The sequence below is a fragment of the Pangasianodon hypophthalmus genome, chromosome 15 (genome assembly GCF_027358585.1).
Source record: "Pangasianodon hypophthalmus isolate fPanHyp1 chromosome 15, fPanHyp1.pri, whole genome shotgun sequence".
NCBI lineage: Eukaryota > Metazoa > Chordata > Actinopteri > Siluriformes > Pangasiidae > Pangasianodon > Pangasianodon hypophthalmus.
In genome coordinates, this window is record NC_069724.1 from 3,620,076 (window position 1) to 3,640,929 (window position 20,854).

The 20,854-nt window shown below is 40.8% G+C and overlaps 1 protein-coding gene across 3 annotated transcripts; it reads left to right on the forward strand.

Moving 5' to 3' along the window:
* Positions 1-3,418: 3,418 nt before the first annotated feature.
* On the forward strand, positions 3,419-20,849 carry coro6 (coronin 6). Of its 3 annotated transcripts, none has more exons than XM_026938919.3 (11): positions 3,419-3,649; positions 9,497-9,696; positions 13,645-13,767; positions 15,006-15,135; positions 15,256-15,434; positions 16,466-16,585; positions 17,166-17,270; positions 17,359-17,504; positions 18,278-18,335; positions 18,480-18,707; positions 18,989-20,849. In XM_026938919.3, the coding sequence occupies exons 2-11, from the start codon at positions 9,499-9,501 to the stop codon at positions 19,103-19,105; spliced, it is 1,404 nt and encodes a 467-aa protein (XP_026794720.1). In that variant the 5' UTR covers positions 3,419-3,649; positions 9,497-9,498; the 3' UTR covers positions 19,106-20,849. The 3 variants fall into 3 exon arrangements, with proteins under 3 accessions (XP_026794720.1, XP_026794719.1, XP_053096309.1); XM_026938918.3 differs by having other exon boundaries at positions 3,422-3,649; positions 18,983-20,841; XM_053240334.1 differs by lacking the exon at positions 3,419-3,649 and adding an exon at positions 4,177-4,326 and having other exon boundaries at positions 18,983-20,843.
* The last annotated feature ends 5 nt before the right edge of the window (positions 20,850-20,854 follow it).

Consider the following 20,854-nt stretch of genomic DNA (forward strand, 5'->3'; position numbering starts at 1 on the left):
CGATGGTGTGTTGCCATCAAAAGTACACCTTTTGTACCTTTAGTAAGTATCTTTTACCTAGGAAGGTGCATATAGTGTACCTACTAAAGCTTTACTCTGAAAGGTAATTATGATCTTCCTTGTTGCTACCTAAAAATGCTTAGTTTTTTGTCTGACCACACGACCCCACTGGTAGCCACGAGAGCCTATTTTTCACTTGGTTTTTTTTATCTGTGAGGTGACAGAAAACTGTAGCTAGGTATGGACAGCCAGCTCTTTAGTCATAAAGCAAACATGAAGAGGACTAGGACCATTTTTGTTTTCTCAAGACGTGAATCAATTAGATCACAAAATGAACTACAAACCGTACTCAAGACCATCTCTAGAGGTAGCCATTTTAGTTTTTTTTTTTTTTTTTTTAAGGGTTTCTTCATGTATGATTACCGTATTCCTGTTAAAGTGAACTAGCTGCAAATGACCTTTTGGTTTTCACAATACAAGTGGACCTGATATGGGAACTCAGTTCTCTTTCTGGACATTTTATCACTGATGAACTGCTTGTTGTTCACACAAACAACTTCTTTAGTACTCAGAACCTAGTTGTGTAACACTGAATTATGGATATTGTCATTCAAAATGGTTCCTAAAAATATCATCCTAAAATGCTTTCTTTGGTAGCAAATAGAGTCTTTTTTCACTTGGTTTTTATCTGTGAGGTGACAGAAAACTGTAGCTAGGTATAGACAGCTAGCTCTTTAGCCACAGAGCAAACGTGAAGCCAATTAGAACCACCTTTTCACTGTCGGCATCCTTGGTAGCCAGTGGAGTATTTTTTTCACTTTTTAAAAAAATTTTTTTTTATTTGTGAGGTGACAGAAAACTGCAGCTAGCTCTTTAGCCATTAAGCCAATGTGATGCCAATTAGGTCCACTTTATTTTCACAAGACAATGAATCAATTGTACAACAAAATAAACCCCAAACGAGCCATACTCTAGAGCCACTTTAGAGGTACGTTGTGTAAGGGATTTAGAGTGGTCTGTTGTGTCAGTGAGGGTTTAGAGTGGTCTGTTGTGTCTTGTGTCAGTGAGGGGTTTAGAGTGGTCTGTTGTATCAGTGTGAGTTTAGAGTGGTCTGTTGTGTCAGTGAGGGCTTTAGAGTGGTCTGTTGTGTCAGTGAGGGCTTTAGAGTGGTCTGTTGTGTCAGTGAGGGTTTAGAGTGGTCTGTTGTGTCAGTGAGGGTTTAGAGTGGTCTGTTGTGTCAGTGAAGGCTTTTGAGTGGTCTGTTGTGTCAGTGAAGGCATTAGAGTGGGTTTAGAGTGGTCTGTTGTGTCAGTGAAGGCATTAGAGTGGGTTTAGAGTGGTCTGTTGTGTCAGAGAGGGGTGTAGAGTGGTCTGTTGTGTCAGTGAGGGGTTTAGAGTGGTCTGTTGTGTCAGTGAGGGCTTTAGAGTGGTCTGTTGTGTCAGTGAGGCTTTAGAGTGGTCTGTTTTGCCAGTGAGGCTTTAGAGTGGTCTGTTTTGTCAATGAGGGTTTAGAGAGGTTTGTTTTGTCAGTGAGGGCTTTAGAGTGGTCTGTTGTGTCGGTGAGGGCTTTAGAGTGGTCTGTTGTGTCGGGGAGGGCTTTAGAGTGGTCTGTTGTGTCAGTGAGGGTTTAGAGTGGTCTGTTGTGTCAGTGAGGGGTTTAGAGTGGTCTATTGTGTCAGTGAGGGGTTTAGAGTGGTCTGTTGTGTCAGTGAGGGCTTTAGAGTGGTCTGTTGTGTCAGTGAGGGGTTTAGAGTGGTCTGTTGTGTCAGTGAGGCTTTAGAGTGGTCTGTTGTGTCAGTGAGGCTTTAGAGTGGTCTGTTTTGCCAGTGAGGCTTTAGAGTGGTCTGTTTTGTCAATGAGGGTTTAGAGAGGTTTGTTTTGTCAGTGAGGGCTTTAGAGTGGTCTGTTGTGTCGGTGAGGGCTTTAGAGTGGTCTGTTGTGTCGGGGAGGGCTTTAGAGTGGTCTGTTGTGTCAGTGAGGGTTTAGAGTGGTCTGTTGTGTCAGTGAGGGGTTTAGAGTGGTCTATTGTGTCAGTGAGGGGTTTAGAGTGGTCTGTTGTGTCAGTGAGGGCTTTAGAGTGGTCTGTTGTGTCAGTGAGGGCTTTAGAGTGGTCTATTGTGTCAGTGAGGGCTTTTGAGTGGTCTGTTGTATTAATGAGGGTTTAGAGTGGTCTGTTGTGTCAGTGAGAGTTTAGCATGGTCTGTTGTGTCAGTGAGGGTTTTAGCATGGTTTGTTGTGTCAGTGAGGGGTTTAGCATGGTCTGTTGTGTCAGTCAGGGTTTAGAGTGGTCTGTTGTGCCTTGTGTCAGTGAGGGTTTAGAGTGGTCTGTTGTGTCAGTGAAGGCATTAGAGTGGGTTTAGAGTGGTCTGTTGTGTCAGTGAGGGGTTTAGAGTGGTCTGTTTTGTCAGTGAGGGTTTAGAGTGGTCTGTTGTGTCAGTGAGGGTTTAGAGTGGTCTGTTGTGTCAGTGAGGGTTTAGAGTGGTCTGTTTTGTCAGTGAGGCCTTTAGAGTGGTCTGTTGTGTCAGTGAGGGGTTTAGAGTGGTCTGTTGTGTCAGTGAGGGGTTTAGAGTGGTCTGTTTTGTCAGTGAGGCCTTTAGAGTGGTCTGTTGTGTCAGTGAGGGCTTTAGAGTGGTCTGTTGTGTCAGTGAGGGCTTTAGAGTGGTCTGTTTTGTCAGTGAGGCCTTTAGAGTGGTCTGTTGTGTCAGTGAGGGGTTTAGAGTGGTCTGTTTTGTCAGTGAGGCTTTAGAGGGGACTGTTGTGTCAGTGAGGGCTTTAGAGTGGTCTGTTGTGTCAGTGAGGGTTTAGAGGGGACTGTTCTGTCAGTGAGGGCTTTAGAGTGGTCTGTTGTGTCAGTGAGGCTTTAGAGTGGTCTGTTGTGTCAGTGAGGGCTTTAGAGTGGTCTGTTGTGTCAGTGAGGGCTTTAGAGTGGTCTGTTGTGTCAGTGAGGCTTTAGAGTGGTCTGTTGTGTCAGTGAGGCTTTAGAGTGGTCTGTTGTGTCAGTGAGGGCTTTAGAGTGATCTGTTGTGTCAGTGAGGCTTTAGAGTGGTCTGTTGTGTCAGTGAGGGGTTTAGAGTGATCTGTTGTGTCAGTGAGGGTTTAGAGGGGACTGTTGTGTCAGTGAGGGCTTTAGAGTGGTCTGTTTTGTCAGTGAGGGTTTAGAGTGGTCTGTTGTGTCAGTCAGGGTTTAGAGTGGTCTGTTGTGTCAGTGAGGGCTTTAGAGTGGTCTGTTGTGTCACGTTTGACCTGCGCGACAGTAAAAAATCGCGTTGAATGCCACGCACGCTGCACGTGACCTCACCGTCACAGGAGATGGATGGAGGCGCTTCGAAAATAGCCTCATTGTAGAACCGCCTCCTTTCCTCTCCTCTCCGCTCTGCTCCCTCCCTCTCTCCCTCCCTCTCTCTCTCCCTCCCTGCTTGCCTAACCCACTCTCCAGTCAGCCCCTATCTATTTCTCTCTTTTCTTTCAGTGGAAGCCTGGAGACCAGCACAAGGAGTTTTATGAGTTCATAAACTTTTTCATCTGGAATTTAAAAAAAACAAAAAAAAAAAAACAAGGGACAAGTTGCACCTTTTTGACCAAAACAGCAGAAGCTAGGGAGAGGAGCATTTGACAGAGAAAACCAGGTGTATAGAACACAAATACAGAGGTAAGCCTTGTGTTGTTGTTAGTGAGAAACTGAACGAGTTGTGTCATTTTGATTAGAAAGACCTTTTCTTTTCTCTCTTTTCTTTTTTTTTAATACTGCCATGTCACGGTTTGTGTATAAGACTGCGCCAGCGCGCACGGGGGCTTTCGTGGCCCTGTGCTTGCGCACTTCTTATCGGGCTGTCACACTGGAGCATGCTGTGCACGCGGGGTTTACTCGGGTGGCTTTTTAGGACAAGAATATTTATGGCGAATGGCCAGGTGTGTGTGTGAGAGTGTGTGTGTGAGAGAGAGACAGGGAGGCAGGGAGGCAGGGAGGGAGAGAGGGAAGGAGGGAGGGTATTATTGTGTGGCTCTTCCTTAGCGGGTCTGTTTTGTACTGAGCCCATGTGAGCAGTGGGGGAGCAGGGGGAGTAAGAGGCAGTTCAGCATGACTATATTAGGAAAGTGGCCATGTCACTTGCTCTAGCAATGGACTCACTTTCCACATTTGATTCCGGTTTAAGTGAACCACGCTGCGTGCTTTGATTCACTTCTCACTACCCAAACCCACATGTCATGCTTTGCTGTTCTGTATTTATACCTGTTGAATTCTTGAATCCGATTGGTCAGAAGGTGTTGATACATCTTCTGTAACAGCAGCTCTGACAATACTTCCAGCTTGAATTCAGATCACAGGTTTGTATTAATGCGCTCCTACGAATACCTTAAAGCTAAAGAAAGTTAATATAAAAAAACAATAACATACTTGTTTTGTTGAAGGAGTCTCCAGTGTCAGCGCTTGGTAATAGTAGGTTTTCCACCATGGGAAAGTCTTCAGGACAGAAGGATTTGTGCTTTCAGGTTTCTTTGTAACATTTTTTGTCTTATTAACTTTAAGAGAGACTGGTAAAAGAACGCCCATTTATAGCTGCTGTAATTGAAGTGATAACAGCGATAACTAACTTGTCTCTTGGACATTACATAACATTAAATGTAACTATAAATAGTTAAAAATATTAATATTTGACAAATTGCTGTGGTATAAGAGGAATGAAGCGCTTCAGCACATTGCTGTTATTGTAAAACTTTAAGATGGTAACAATACTGCATCACACCTCCTCAGCGTTGATTATTTTCCTACAACAGCATACCCCATTGTGTTTTATTCCTTGCTTAACTAGGAATAAGGAAAAGTTTCAGTGTGTGATAATGGTCAGCTACATAGCTAAGACTAGTTACAATTCATGAACATACATAATGCAGCTAGTTATTCATACAGTACAACTTTCTTTCTGACAGAAAGCACTCTTAATTAGTAAAGACATAAAAAGTGGCAACTTTCTCAAGTTGTTTGATTCATTCATGCTTGAGAATTGGTTCAACTGAATAAAAGAGTCATTTGAAGAGGAAATGAATCATTTGTGAAGCAATCTTCCAACATAGATTGTAAAGAAATGTGCTAAATGGGCATGGCTTTGCACTCCAGGGACTCTTCATTTGTGGCTTTGGGAGTTAACAGAGGTCTGAGGAGCTTGTGCAGATACAATCAGCTTAAAATTCACAGGCAGATTCTGATTAATGAGGCCTTCAAAAGTATGTCACTGTTTTTAAGTGTGTCACTGCTTTTGCGCTGCAGAATCCAAGTGATTACATTCCTTACATTTCTCTTTAATTTTGCTGTTTATCACAACAAAATAGTGGCAGTAATCTGCTTAGCGTTGAGCCTAATCAAGTCCATCCTGTCACTTGCCTTATAAACAGTTCTAGTTTATTGTGTCAGTAGTAACAAGCTTAACCTTTCAGACCGGTATGCAATTAGAGGAATATAAATTTTCAAGTTTACGATCACTCAGCAGATACATCTTTTTCATTACTGATCCCATGTGAAACTCTTTGAGGAGGTGATTTTGTTAGTGATAGATGCGTGCCTGTTTGTTTTTGTCATCTGTCTTGCGTAGCTTCCCAGAATAACATCATGATGGGTTAACACAGTTGTGTGACAACTAGGCAACAGCAAAACACAAATGTATACACTGCCATGTTGTAAAAGTTATACTGGAAAGTTCAGAGTAAACTGTAAGCTTAGTAAAAGCTCTTTAAACATAAAACAAAGCATTAAGAAGAAATAGAATTTCATAAGGAACAGAAGTGAAACCTAAGGCACAATTTCACAGTTTTGTATCTAATTGTCTAATCATGAATAAAAACCTGTGTCAATTCCTGATCAATAATTGCACAACCACAAGTTCATTTGATCACTATAAGTAGTTTTGACATCAGTATCAGCCATCACTAAGATGTTTCTGCCCAAAAATATTAGTGTTTGTGGGAATAATTGTGTAGTGGTTATATAATGCATATGTTTTAACACTGTAGAACTTAACACTCGAACAAAAATTTCAATAAATGTTAAAATAGATGAAAGACCAGTAGTATTTAATGTGTTTTACCATTCTCATAATTTTGTGGAGCTACAGAGTGTTGTACAGAGTGTTCACTGGTGATGAATGAATGAATGAGTGAATGAATGAATGAATGAACTGGTCAAGTGTGATAGTTGACATATTTTATGACTAACGCAAATATTTGCTCATGTCACAAACCCACTTGGTGGCGCATGGTGGCTTAATGGTTAGCACATTTGCCTCGCACCTCTGGGGTTGGGGGTTTGAATCCTGCCTCCATCCTGTGAGTGTGGAGTTTGCATGTTCTCCCTTTGCTTCGGGGGTTTCCTCCAATACATGAGTTGTAGGGTGATTGGTATTTCCAAAATGATTGTGTGTGTGATTGTGCCCTGCGATGGGTTGGCACCCTGTCCTAGATGCCCCCGTCTTGTGCCCTGAGTTTCTTGGGATAGGCTTCAGGCTCACCCACAACCCTGTGTAGGATAAGCAGTATGGAGAGGATGGATAAATCCACCTGCTGCATGCTGTGCCCTGACTTCTCTGTGCTAGCTGCTGGTGGATGTTTCTCTGACATTTACAAAGATTTGGTTATGACAAATTACCAAGCTAAAGCTAATGTGGCAGGCACATACATTGTGTTCATCTGAGTGGAATTACGTGGATGTCTTACAATTATGACATATATTGCATGTATCATTGCGTAAGGACAGTGAGAGAGCAGGACAGAGATTATTTTATATTTAAAATCTGTTTAGCATCAAAAAATATAGGAAGAGGAGGTGAGCGACAAGGAGATGGTGAAGTAGAGGAGGGAGTGAAATAAGAGAGAGCAGGATGGAGAGGCCATAAATGCAGAACGAGAAAAAGGGGGGAAAGAGTCCGACCACGGACCAGGCGAGAGTGAAGGCAAAACTGGAGTAGTAGTAAGTAATTTGAAGGTCGAGCAGCTTACTCTCTTCATGAACAGACCCTTTTGACTTTCTTTTCATTGCCTGTGGAGAACCAGTTAAAATACCCAGGTGGCATTTTTGTTTTGGGGAACAGTAATTGACGTTAATTTAATTTAAACCTGTCACAGTTTTACCTCCCACACCAGAAAACACTGCAGTCCCAATGTACCTCATCCTAACACTCGTTACATAATCACACTATAATCTCTTCTGTCCTATACATAGTTTTTACTTATTAATGCACCAGTGTGCAAAGCAATATGTTTCTCACTCTTGCACCGAATGTAAACCTTTATATTTGTCTTCAGAATTATTAAATTGAAACTTTTTTGTGTTTGAACACAAATAGAAAATTCGCAGTAAAAATCTTCACTGCAGAACATCATGTCGTTCAAAGTGAGTCATTTCCAAACATCCCTCTGCTCTTTCCACTTCAACAGTTTTTTGCTGAATAAGCGATTCTGCAGAATTCTCCACTCAAAGCGAGTCTGGGAGTTGTTTAGAAGGAGTGAAGAAAAATCCCACTTCAATCAGCACAGTCAAACAATGTCAAAATGTTGACCATGACTAACTTTTATGCTAGTTCTCTTGATGATGATTATGATTTTTGAACAACATTTATTTTGTGTGTCACGAATCCCTTCATTGCTCTGCACTTTTTCTGGTGCAGAAAGCCTTTATTGTAATATGTGCTTTTTTTTTTGCTTCCTGGTCCTGTCTCCACCCCTGTCCTGTCATTGGTCTGTTCCCATATGTGTACACCTATGCTTAGTTTTGCCTTTGATTAGTTTGTCTAGTTATACCTTTATGTTCTTCATGGTGTAGTCTTTTCAGTCTGATTCTAAGCCGTAGCTATACCTTCTCTTGATGACCACTGCTACACATTACTATAATTAGTATTGATTTCATCCTAATAAAGAAAGCACTGAGTTTACACTCTTGTATCCTGTCTCACTGTGCAGCATTTTACACTGTAATAATGAATTAAATAATTCAATATTGTGAGAAAATAATGACTTCAATACTGTCTGTCTGTGCACATTTTCTTACCACTCTACACATCCCCATTCCAGTTGCCACCACAACGATATTTTGTCCCCATACCTGTGAAAAGCCACATTATTATTGCTGGCCCATTCCTGTGCAGCTCTGTAGTATGGGTATAATGAGATATTTGAAGATATACTAAGAACATATTTTACATTATTAACCTGTGTGTTCACAAACTAGCTTCAGCCAGGATCTAGTGAAACAGGAAGTTTGGCTTTTAATAGCAGAATAGGCTATACCACAGCAACACTTTCAATATTCTCTAATGTGTCTAAATATCAGCACCTGCCAGTAATTTTTGTTGAACAGGGTTTTACCATTTCTCAAGCACAAATAAAGTTCTAAAGCTCAAAGAAACCTGAATATAAATCTACTAAGTATATAAGAAATAGTTTACAAATAAACTGCACTAAGACACACTTTCAAATAAATCACTTTCAGACCTTTGGTGTTTGATGGTTAGTCTCACATGAGGGATGTGTTTTTGATTATGTAACATCTAAAGAGATATTAAGAGGTGTTTTTAGGAGTTGTTTCCATCCAGATATACTGTACATTGAGTTGCCAGGTGATTAGGCAAACCTGTATAAGTAGCATTTTGGTCCTGCATGGTACACCATGCTATTCGGATGTTCCTCAGAGGTATAGGGCTCTAATATGTAGCAGGAAAAGATTCTGTACTGTTCAGCTCAAACATAATGGCTCTATGGACTTATGTTTCTTGCGCCAAGTTCTGATCTTCCCATCGACCTGATGGCGAAGGAACCTGGATTTGTCCATTGGTGTGCAATTGAGTCATGCTTTCGTATTCTAACTGAGCTTGCTTATGAACAGTGCAACTGTAATTATTCATGCTATCATCAGTAGATTGCAAGTTCAGATCACAATAATGACGTAGCCTTTTGTGTCCGGGAGCCCATGAGGGACATTAGTCAATCATGGGTCTCAGTGAGCCAGTGTATAGAGAATGAGACTGTTAGTGCTCTCCTGCAAGTGCCTTCAAAGGCTGTATGGTGTTGCACGAGCAGCAGAAGATGCAGTCAGTGGCGTCATGTGTGTCAGAGAAAAACATTTGTTAGCACATGTGTTCCTTTACTTAGATTCAGTCTGACAGACAGAACAGTGAGTGTTCCCTTTGAGCAAGAGGTCAGTCACGCTCCCACTTCTGACTGATTGGATGTTGGTCCTGCTCTGGAAATGCCAAGGCTTTAAAATATCTGTCTTTACATAAATAGTCAGTGATTATGCTTAATTAACCAGCAAGAAACTAATCATGTATGCAAATGCTTTCATAGTAATAACAGGTTATAAATGAATGTGACATGTATATTACAAATACAAATAAACATTTCTTTTGCTTGTCCACTGATGTTTATGTAGTATTAATGGCTTGTATAACTCCATTAAGCCAAAAATTTAATGTCATCTTTGATCTCACCTTTTCCTTTCTTTTTCTCCTAGCGATGAGTCGCAGTATCGTGCGCCAGAGTAAGTTCCGGCATGTTTTTGGTCAAGCTGCGAAGGCGGAGCAGAATTACGATGACATTCGGGTTTCCAAGGTGACGTGGGACAGCTCGTTCTGTGCAGTCAACCCGAAGTTCCTGGCAGTTATAGTGGAGTCCAGTGGAGGAGGAGCCTTTCTGGTTTTGCCCCTTTCAAAGGTAAGAAGAGTAAGAAGTTATAATGGAGTATAGCACATTCTCACCCGATTTTTAAACATAATTCACAGTGATTATATTTGAAAATTTTAACTTGAATAAGGCTACTGTGAGAGTAGAAATAAATAATTGATAAAGAATTATTCTGTGAAAGTACATACACTGTTTGCTGACAAATTATTTGAGCATTTTAAAAGTTATTTTGTGATGGTCATCAGTGCAGCAGTAGCTTCAAAATCTGAAAATGTCCATAACCTTAAGCGATATTATTAAAACAACTTGAACAGTTGAATTCATTAAACAGACTATAATTATTTTTGTCAAGATCTCCACAAATGCCTAGTGTTGGTCAAACAGAGTGGTGCGTTTCAGAGCTCTGGAGGGTTAAAGCTCAGCACAGTTTAATGTCTCAGCTGTAACATCTCTGAGCCAACATGTCAGCTAATCATAAATTATCTATGAGATTTAGCTTATTAGTTGCTTGAGGTGCTCTGAGGGCTTGTCCTGGGAGTGACTACACACTGATAAATACTTGAAACAAAGACTTGTTGGAATTTTCCCCTTTGTGGATTGAGAGCTTGTCGTGGCGAAATGGTTGTCATTTTTATCTTGGCTATGTTTTATCTTGATGCGTATCTTCTGTATACACTATATGGCTGAAAGTTTGTAGACACCTGACCTTCACACCAATATGTGGTTCTACCCCAAACTGTTGACACAAAGTTGGAAGCACACTATTGTATAGGATGTCTTTGTATGCTGTAGCATTAAAATTTCCCTTCACTGGAGCTTAACCTGTTCTAGCGTGAGAATGCCCCTGAAAGCAAGCTCCATGAAGACTTGGTTTGCCAAGGTTGAAGTGGAAGAACTTGAGTGGCCTGTACAGAGCCCTGACCTCAGCTCTTGCTGAATGAACAAATCCCCACAGCCATTCTCCAAAATCTAGTGGAAAGCCTTCTCAGAAGAGGGACTAAATCTGGAATGGGATGTTCAACAGGCACATGAGAGTTATGGTTGGGTGTCCACAAACTTGGTCATATAGTGTACCTCGAGGGATGGTGAGTCCAAAAGGGTGACATTTACCTGCTAAACCCAGGATGGGTTGCTTAGGATCATCTGGAAGAAGCTTTGGTGAGAGATGAATTTAACTACAACCTATGAAAGAACTTCTCCCTTGTACCAAGTAAGATCAGGGACATTTTGTCTGAATGGAGTATGGTCAGATCCTTTGATTATAGAGGCAGCTGCAAGAAGCTGTGGTCAGAAGACTGTCATGGTGGTAATCCTAGAATTCACTGGGGGACATGATTCAATTGAGATGTATAGGAGAGTCAGAAGGGCTGTAGCAAAAGTAGTTGCAGAAAAAAGAAAACTCTGGCATGGGAAGAGTTCGGAGAGGTCATGGAAAAAGGTGTTCTGGCAAACCATTCAGTATGTCAGGAGGGGGAGGCGAGGCTATGCACAAGCTCTGCTGAGCATGTGAGGGGTAGTGTTGATTTCTACTGGAGATAAAGAAGGAGCACTTAATTCAGGAGCACTTTTCAGGAAGCAGTGACAGAATGCTACTGTAGATGCTCACACATGAGGGAACGTATGGAAAAAACTGAAAATAGCTTTGTTATGTCATCTGGAAGAATCTTGTGTCAAGTTCCTATAGCGTCAACTATTGTTGTTACCTGGTATTGAATGATTAATCAGTTCTGATAAGTGAACCTAAAAGAGTAGATAGATGCTGAAACTAATGCCTATCGCCCAGCGCTTCTCCAGGTGTAATCTGCAGGCTGAATTATCTCTGTCCCACACATACCTCCTACCTGTTAACACCAGCTGGTTATCTGAAAGTGAAATCTGTAAGTGAACACTAATTACATATCATTATGAGAACGTCACTGATCAGTGGTTGATCATTATAACAGTGTGTGCTTTTAGAAAACTACAGTCTACAGTCCCTTATATGGAAGCTCGCTATTTTGTGATCGCAACCTTGTGTCCATATCAGACCATCATTAAGTAAGGCTGATGACGGGGTATTATTGGAATATAAATACAGTTCTCCTTGTTTTTGGGAATGCAGTATGCAGACTCATTACACAGACACATGAGCATGTAGCAGCAGGGCTTAACAGACACCCTATAAATACCCTGCCTGCTTTCTCACCCGGCCCAGTTCCAGAAAGGTCAGAATAAAAACTGCCTTTTCATCGCCTCGTCACAGGGTTATAAATACACACCAGGGGAGCAAGGAGCCTCAGCAGCAGGAGCAGCCCAGGAAAGGAACTCACTCACACACACGCGCACACGCGCACACACACACACAAACCTGGAATCGGTGGAATTAGGACAGTTTGTTTTAGGGGTGTAATTAAACCAGATCTACATTCTTGAAACATGTGGTATGAGGCAGGATGCAAGTGTGTAAATTTAGTGAGATGTTTATTATAAATTGTAGCCAGGGTGACTCCGTAGGAGAACAGAGTTTAACATGGGTGATCCATAATCATTAAACTAAAACAAAACAAGAGCAAATGAGACAAGAAAACGAGGCTCAACGTTACAAGTAATCTCAGGATAAGATTTAATAAAAGATTAACACGGGGTTTAAAATTCATTAGTATGAAACAAGGAACAGGTGCATACACTCAGGGAAGTAAAGCAGTGACAAGACGGGGGTGGAGACAGAACAAAAAACAGACAAAAGTACCAGCCAAAAGTTTGCCCACACTAGATTAAATGTATATTTTTTCAATGTTTTGAAGACATTAATGAAGGCTTATGGTTAAAATTAGCTTCCAAGAGAAATGTAAGTAGTGTAATTAAGCCCAAGTATAAATTTATTACTGAAATAAAATTTAATTTTAATTAGTAGTTTACTTTAAGATTACTTTAAATTGTTTCCCCAAACATGTAGTTTTCATGTAAAACATAAAAGAAGCAGCCAACAAATGGGATCTTTAAAAAAGAAAAAGGCCTTCTGGGTGAAACTCCCTCATAACACTTGTCGAGAAGATATCAAGAGTGTGCAAAGCTTCATGAGGAATACTGGTCACTGCATAATTTAAAACTGGTCACTGGACACTGAATAGAAAATTAGCAGACAAAAGATTATGGCATTGTTCAAAGACTCAATGGGACCCTAAGTGTAGTTTGATAAACTACACGGCCAAAAGTTTGTGCATACCTGACCATCACACCCATATGTGCTTGTTGAACATCCTGTTCCAGATTTATTCCCCCTTTGCTGTTATAATAAGCTCCACTCTTCTGGGAAGGCTTTCCACTCGATGTTGGAGCGTGGCTGTGGGGATTTGTGTTCATTCAGCTACAAGAGCATTAATGAGATCGGGCACTGACGTCAGGTGAGGAGGCCTGGATTGCAGTCGGTGTTCCAGTTCATCCCAAAGGTCTTAAGTGGGGTTGATGTCAGGGCTCAAGAGTTCTTTCACACCAATCTTGGCAAACCATGTCTTCATGGAGCTCGCTTTGTGCACCGGGGCATTGTCATGCTGGAACAGGTTTGGACCTCTTAGTTCCAGTGAAGGGAAATTGTAGTGCTACAGCATACGAAGACATTCTCTACAATTATGTGTTTCCAACTTTGTGGCAGCAGTTTGGGGAAGAACAATGGACAGGTGTTCGCAAACCTTTGGCCATATAGTGTATTTACTGGTAACCTGCTCACATACAGCCATGTTCAAAAAACATCTGAACATTTTCAGAACTATGTGGCTCCATCTGGGGACAAAAATATCCAAATGCTGTCAGAATCATGATGACGATAGAAGCTCTGGATGGCTAAAAAATTAAACTGATTCAACTGGCTTAATTATGTCTGGCTTAATTCCTGCTCGAATAAATCTGTTGAAACCAGTTTTTAAATTATTAGACTGTCTGTTTTGCTGTACATGGTTCTCTGCTGTTGAACATTGCTATTGTTGGTGTTACACATTACAGGTGGGACGTGTGGATAAGAACTATCCCCTGGTTGTGGGACACTCTGGGCCTGTCCTGGACATTGACTGGTGTCCCCACAATGACAACATCTTGGCAAGCGGCTCTGAAGACACCACTGCCATGGTAAAGCTTCATCCTACCTTGATCTATATGTGTTGCTCACATAGTCTATCTATCTCATGTACACATACACACTAATCTGTTGCAAAAGCATCCTGTTTTGTTTGTACCTATGCACTGTACTTTACAGATATGTTTGGCCGAGATTATATGACTGTTAATACTTATATATCTGTGACCACTTGATTCTTTAGCTGGACTTTTTTGTACAAAACAGCATGTTGCATATCATTACCGATGAATATCAGTTCCATTATACGTTACAAACATGCATGGCATGCATGTCTGGTGCAGAAAACTCACTACAGCTGTCATATTGTGAGGGTGTGTTCATACTTAAAGAACACTGACATAGCAGTTCTGAAATATTAGGGATGACGTTAACATTATAGAATAGATGTATATATGTGTACTATGCTTAATCTTACACACTCTATTTTATTAAACACAAATTCTGCCCATTGTTTGTGATATTTTCTGCATTATTCTATCAGTAAAAAAGCAATTAAAAGACATTTATATGTTAATAATGAAAGTAACATATTACATACAAAAGACTACTTATTCAGACAAAAATGATTATGAAAGCTTTCAGGGATTTCCTGTAAAAATAGAAGAAAGTGTGACAGTCAAAGTCTTCAGAAGAACTGTGGCAGATGCGTAGAAAAACTTACCAGCCACTAGTAGTCTTTAAAACTGTCTAAAGTGTACCTAGGTCTACTAATTCATTTCTAAAAGCAAAGGGATGTCATGTCAAATATTGACTTTGTTTAGTTTATTGCTCTTTATATTTTTTATGTAGAAGATGTTTGAAGGCACCTTTGCTTTACAGCGTTACTTTATATATATATAAGACTTTTGCACAGTACTTAAAAGTGGATTAACTATGCTGGCTCAAGAACAGCTCCACAGTCTCGTTACAAGGAGACTCTCATGTAACACATGGTTATTTTCAGCTGAGCTTAGATCATATATTTATCTCATAATTAGCCCTACTTTGACCTTGATTATTTCATGGTACACTGTTCCTCTGAGCTCACAGGCCAAGAGGTCGGATCATGATAAGATGAGGTCTACACAGATTTACAGATTGTTCTTTTTTTGTGATCCTATTTAAATACAGTATGTAAAATTTCTCACACCTTTATTAGGCTTTCCACAAATGGAAATAAAAAAGTGCTTGCCCGTATGCTTCCTCTGTGCTAGATTATTATTATGAGTTCTCCCATTTTTTCATGCAGGTATGGCAGATCCCAGACCACACTCCAACACGGCCCATCAGTGAGCCCATTGTGGTGCTGGAGGGCCACTCCAAACGCGTGGGCATCGTCACCTGGCACCCCACTGCCCGCAACATCCTTCTCACTGCAGGTATGCACACTCCACTCGTCTGCATCTCTGTGCTCAACGCAAATCAGTCTCCTCTGTGCCAGCATCTGTGTTTTGATCCATGCTGTCTGTTATGTGTGTGTGTGTGGGTGTGTGTCACAGGCAGTGATAATCTGATCATAATCTGGAATGTGGGCACCGGAGAGCCATTGATCACAATGGAAGATCACCCAGACCTCATCTACAACGTCAGCTGGAACCACAACGGAAGCCTATTTTGCACAACTTGCAAAGACCGCCGTCTTCGTGTTTGTGACCCCCGCAAGAGAGAGGTGGTGGCTGTGAGTACAGAGAAAGAAAGAATTAATTCCTCCAGATATCAACAAAACAAGGCTGAGCATGAAAGCTGGAGATCACAATAAAGCCAGATTCAGAAATCTCACATTGTTAAAAAAAAAAAAGACATCCAAGGACAGTTCTCAGAGTGTCAGAAATTTTTTGATTAAAAGCATGTGACCGCTGATGCGCTCATCTGAAAGGCACCAGTAGGATGACGTGAAACTCACGGGACAGCTACAAATACAGTAGTGGCAGAAACATAAACGAAACATGCTAATGGACAAAAAAAATTATCCTTATCCAGTGTGCAATGGCATTTTCTGCACGAGCCTCAATGACATAATAGAAGAGAGTTATTTTCTTAAATCGCAGGTCTATCACTAGAGTATCTTCATCATATAATCTGACATGCAGAACACATTTTTGGATTTTATATTTTATTGAGATTATCTCACACAGCGTGACAAGTAATAATATTAACAAACTGCTCGAAATGGTCAAGAAACAGAGCCATCTAAGGCCTCATTGAGACTATGACATAGTTATAAGGGTGTGTCTTATAGCAACATGATTAAAAATGATAGTGTATTTAAAAAAAATCAAATCAGTGTCCTGTGTTTTTATTCTCATTAAAACAAGGAGACTGGAAAGTTTCATTATCAGACTACTCCTTACACTGTGTTTGTCACGTCCACGTCTGCACCTGCCACAAACTCCAGCTCCCATGATCCTCAGCCACCTGGCTCTCAGTCACCTGTGCATGGTCCAAAGCTCCAGACTACTAATGAGACACACCTGTATCCAGTCACACACACACACACACACATTTTGGATGGTTTTAATGAAAGGGAGACTTGAATATTTTATAGAATTTACTTTATTCCTATTGTGATACTGCAATTATCAAAATCATTATAAGGAAGTATCATTGAAAAAGACCACCAGCTTGGTCTCTTGATGTACAAATTGGTTATAAAAAGTATAGAAAACAGAGTTTTCAGAGTCTCTCTGATGTCTGTTTTTGTCCTTGCAGGAGAGAATGGCTCCACATGAAGGCATCAGGCCCATGAGAGCCATCTTCACCAAAGAGGGTAACATCTTCACTACAGGTTTCACCAGGATGAGCCAGAGGGAGCTGGGCCTCTGGGACCCGGTAGGAGGACACTTCCTACTTCCATCTGCCTCCAAGAATCACACACACATTTAAAAGTTGCATAGCTTTAATAGAAAACAAAAGTTTCTAGGAGTGCACAGCTAGTTGCACAGCTGAAACGTCAAGAAGATGTGTGTACTAGTAAATTTCACCCTGTCTAGATTTATTACTAAACCAAACTGCCGTTCCTGCAGTGATTTTTTTTTTTTTTTGCTGGAATAAATATCTGGTAAGGACACCTTTTATAGGTGATGTGTCCGGTGTTACCGGGATAGGCTCAGAATCTGAAAGTATATCTAAAATATAAGCTAGCTTTCATTTGCATTCACTTTTATGGTTTTAGCCTAATTCCACATGTCCAAATGATTATAAAATGAAAATAGTAAAAAATAAAGACAACCATTAAATGTGGTCTAAGTTTACATCCATGTATTGATCCTGTTAAGAAGATTGCATTGTTCTAACAGGCAAACATACAGAATTTCTGTTAATTTTCTATCAAATGTTCTGCCAAAACCTTGAGAGCGCAATGTTCAAAATGCAAATGGTGAATTTTTATTTTACTTTTTCTTAATTGTAGACAAATTTCGAGGAACCCATTGCACTTTTGGAGTTGGACACAAGTAATGGGGTCTTATTGCCATTTTACGATCCAGACACCAGTCTGGTATATCTGTGTGGTAAGGTATGTGCAGCAATTAAGCATCATTTTAATCCCAATGCTCATCACTGTATCACAGGTCTAAGTCTCTCTTCCTCGTCTCTACCTCCAGGGTGACAGCAGCATTCGCTATTTTGAGATCACAGACGAGCCACCCTATGTGCACTACCTCAGCACATACAGTAGCAAGGAGCCACAGCGAGGCATGGGCTTCATGCCCAAGAGAGGAGTTGATGTTAGCAAGTGTGAGATTGCCAGGTGAACTTGAGCTGAGTATGTAGATATAGAATTGGATGTTGGTGTGTGTCTTGTATTGACATCTACACGCACCAGCCACGTTAATAGGAACATCTGTACACCTGTTCATCCATGCAATTATCCAATCAGCCAATCACGACCAGGCGATGTTTTCTGATCCAGTTTGGATGAGCCTGTGCCCACTGTTGCCTCAGATTCCTGTTCTTGGCTGTTCTTTCATCTTCTGCTGTTGTAGCCCGTCCATCTCAATGTTCGACGTGCTATGCATTCCGAGATACTTTTCTGCTCACCACGGTTGCGAAGAGTGGTTATTTGAGTTAATGTAGCCTTTCTGTCAGCTCTAACCAGTCTGGCCTTACTTCTCTGACCTTTCTCATTAATGAGGTGTTTCTGCACACAGAACTGCTGCAAACAGAATGTTTTTTGTTTTCCGTACCACTCTGTGTGAACTCTAGAGACTGTGGTATGTGAAAAGCCCAGAGGATCAGCAGTTTCTGAAATACTCACAGTGGCAAACACAGCCATGTCATAGTCAAAGTCACATTTTTCCCATTTCTGATGTGTTGATGTGAACATGAACTGAAGCTCTTGACCTGTATCTGCATGATTCTGTGCATTGCACTGCTGCCACATGATTGGCTGGTTGGATAATTGCATGCATAGGCATACTGTCACTATACTCTTTAAGAGAAACAGAAGAAAAGATCTTCTGTTGATGTCAGATACGTTTGCTTTGAGGCTTTAGGGCTCATTCTTTGATTCTGTGTGTTCAGATTATACAAGCTTCATGAGAGGAAGTGTGAGCCTATCATGATGACAGTCCCAAGAAAGGTAAGTACATTTATGCAAATATGATTCACCAAACACAAGCATGACTAGTGTAGCCATATCAATAGAGAATTTGTGTAATGTTACATTAAAGGCATTAGTTGAGTCCTAGGATAGTCTTAATGATTCTTCTTTATTCCTCTCCAGTCAGATCTGTTCCAGGATGACCTCTATCCGGACACAGCAGGTCCAGACCCTGCACTGGAGCCTGAAGAGTGGCTGGAGGGGCGAGATGAAGACCCCATCCTAGTCTCCCTGAAGGATGGCTACATTCCCCCAAAGAGCAGAGAGCTGAAGGTGGCCAAGAAGAACGTTCTGGACACCAGGCCTGCACCCCGCAGGAGCATGTCGTCTGTCGATGGAAGCAGCTTGCCAGTGAGTACACTGTTCATCTCTCACTCATTCCATTCCACTCATCATCTCTTCACCCTGTTACTCCATTCAAATTCAGAAAGAACCTTCAGAGCTTTGTTATCCTACCTGTACCCTGCTTTCCATTTCTTGTTTCCTGTCTTCTAAAACTTTTTTCCCATTCTGTTCTTTTCCCCTTCTCCCCAACCCCTTTTTCTTTTTCTTCTCCTCCTTCTTTCTGTCATCAACTGTCACTCCATACCTCTTCTCTGCTGTTCCTCCTGTACTCTTCTTGCTAGCCTCAGTTGTTGGAAAAGCTTATAGAGGAGATTCAGAGTCTGAAGGCTGCAGTTCTCTCTCAAGAAAAGCGAATCTGTGACTTAGAGAATAAGCTCTCCAAGTACACCAACGGCACTGTCTGAGTGATTCAGTGAAGCACAATCACCCCTGTACACACTGCCCAACCACCCCAACCCCTTCATATATGCACATACATATTCCTCATTACCACAGCATTCACCCAAGTGCATTCATGACTAAACAACTTCTGTTAAGGAGGCTATGAGCAATACATTTTAAAACACTCTTACAAATGCCTTACATTTTTCCTGAATATAGAATATAAAGGGACGATTATTGCACATATGCTATACAGGTGGCAACTTAAAGCCAACTTGAATAAAAAATGATATACACTCACAAGGCACCTTAATATGAACACCTATACACCTTCATCTTCATGCAATTATCCAATCAGCCAATCATTTGGTAGCAGTGCAGTGCATAAAATCATGCACATACAGCTTGGAAAAACATCACCTGTCCAGTTTCAGTGAGTCTGTGCCCACTGTAGCCTCAGATTCCTGTTCTTGGCTGTCAGGTGTGTAACCCAGTGTGATCTTCTGTTGTTTCAGCCCATCCACCTCATGGTTTGACATGTTCTGAGATGCTTTTCCGCTCACCACTATAGTAAAGATTGTTTATTTGAGTTACTGTAGACTTCCTGTCAGATTAAACCAGTCTGGCCAATCTCTTCTGCCCTCTCTCATCAAGAAGATGTTTTCCACCCACAGAACTGCTGCTCACTGGATATTTTTTCCCCCGCACCATTCTGTGTAAACTCTAGAGACTGCTGTGCGTATGAAAATCCCAGGTGATCAGCAGTTTCTGAAATACTCAAACTGCTATCAACAAACATACCAAAGTCACTGGGATTCTGATGTATTGATGTGAACATTAACTGAAGCTCTTGACCTGTATCTGCATGAGTGTATGCATTGGACTGCTACCACTTGATTGGCTGGTTGGATAATCGCATAAAATGAGCAGGCGTACAGGTGTTCCTTTTAAGGTGGCTGGTGAGTCTATATTTATGCAGGTTTTAATCAGGCAATAGTCAAATTCAGCTTGGCATATTCTCTGTAGGAGCTACTGTATAAAAACACCAACACATGCTAGACTTCTCCTTCCTTGGTTAGTAACTGTAATGTGATAGGAGAGAGTTAGATTGGTGATAACTGGGAATTGGCAAAATGACCAAATTGGAAGTAAAACTGAATTAAAAAAGAGGAATTTATGAGTTAAAAGTGAATGAAATTATTACAATTGATTACAATTACAATTACAATTGATTATTATTGAAAAAGGACAGACAACTCTTGTGTAGTATATACCTAGCAAGGTGATTTGCCCGTAAATCTGATATTTAAAATAGTCCTTCTCTTCGTCGTCATCATTCACAATTTAACAGTAGGCCTACACCAGAATCTGAACATAATTGGTCATATTGATTGATATTGATACATATTGATTGGAATTGTATTGTCATACTGTTTCGTAGCAGATTCAGTGGTATCGTTAAATATCGTGCTGTTGCTTTAAGAATCGAAATTGTATCATATCATGTGTAAGCCTGAGGTTTACACCCCAAATAATTACCAGCATCTCCTCCGTTAGGTCTTCTCCCTGTGGCTCCTACAGTGATGTGTTAAAAACTGACCCTTCCATTTGTCCAGCACCCACTCACACTTATCTACGTTTGACCAACATGAAAGATCTCATGTGGCTCTCAAAATGTAAATATTCTTTTAGAAAATAAAACTAGCAAGATATCAAAACCAAAGAATATAAAAAAGTTGAGTTTTGTGTGTTCTATAAAGGATTTGTGAGAA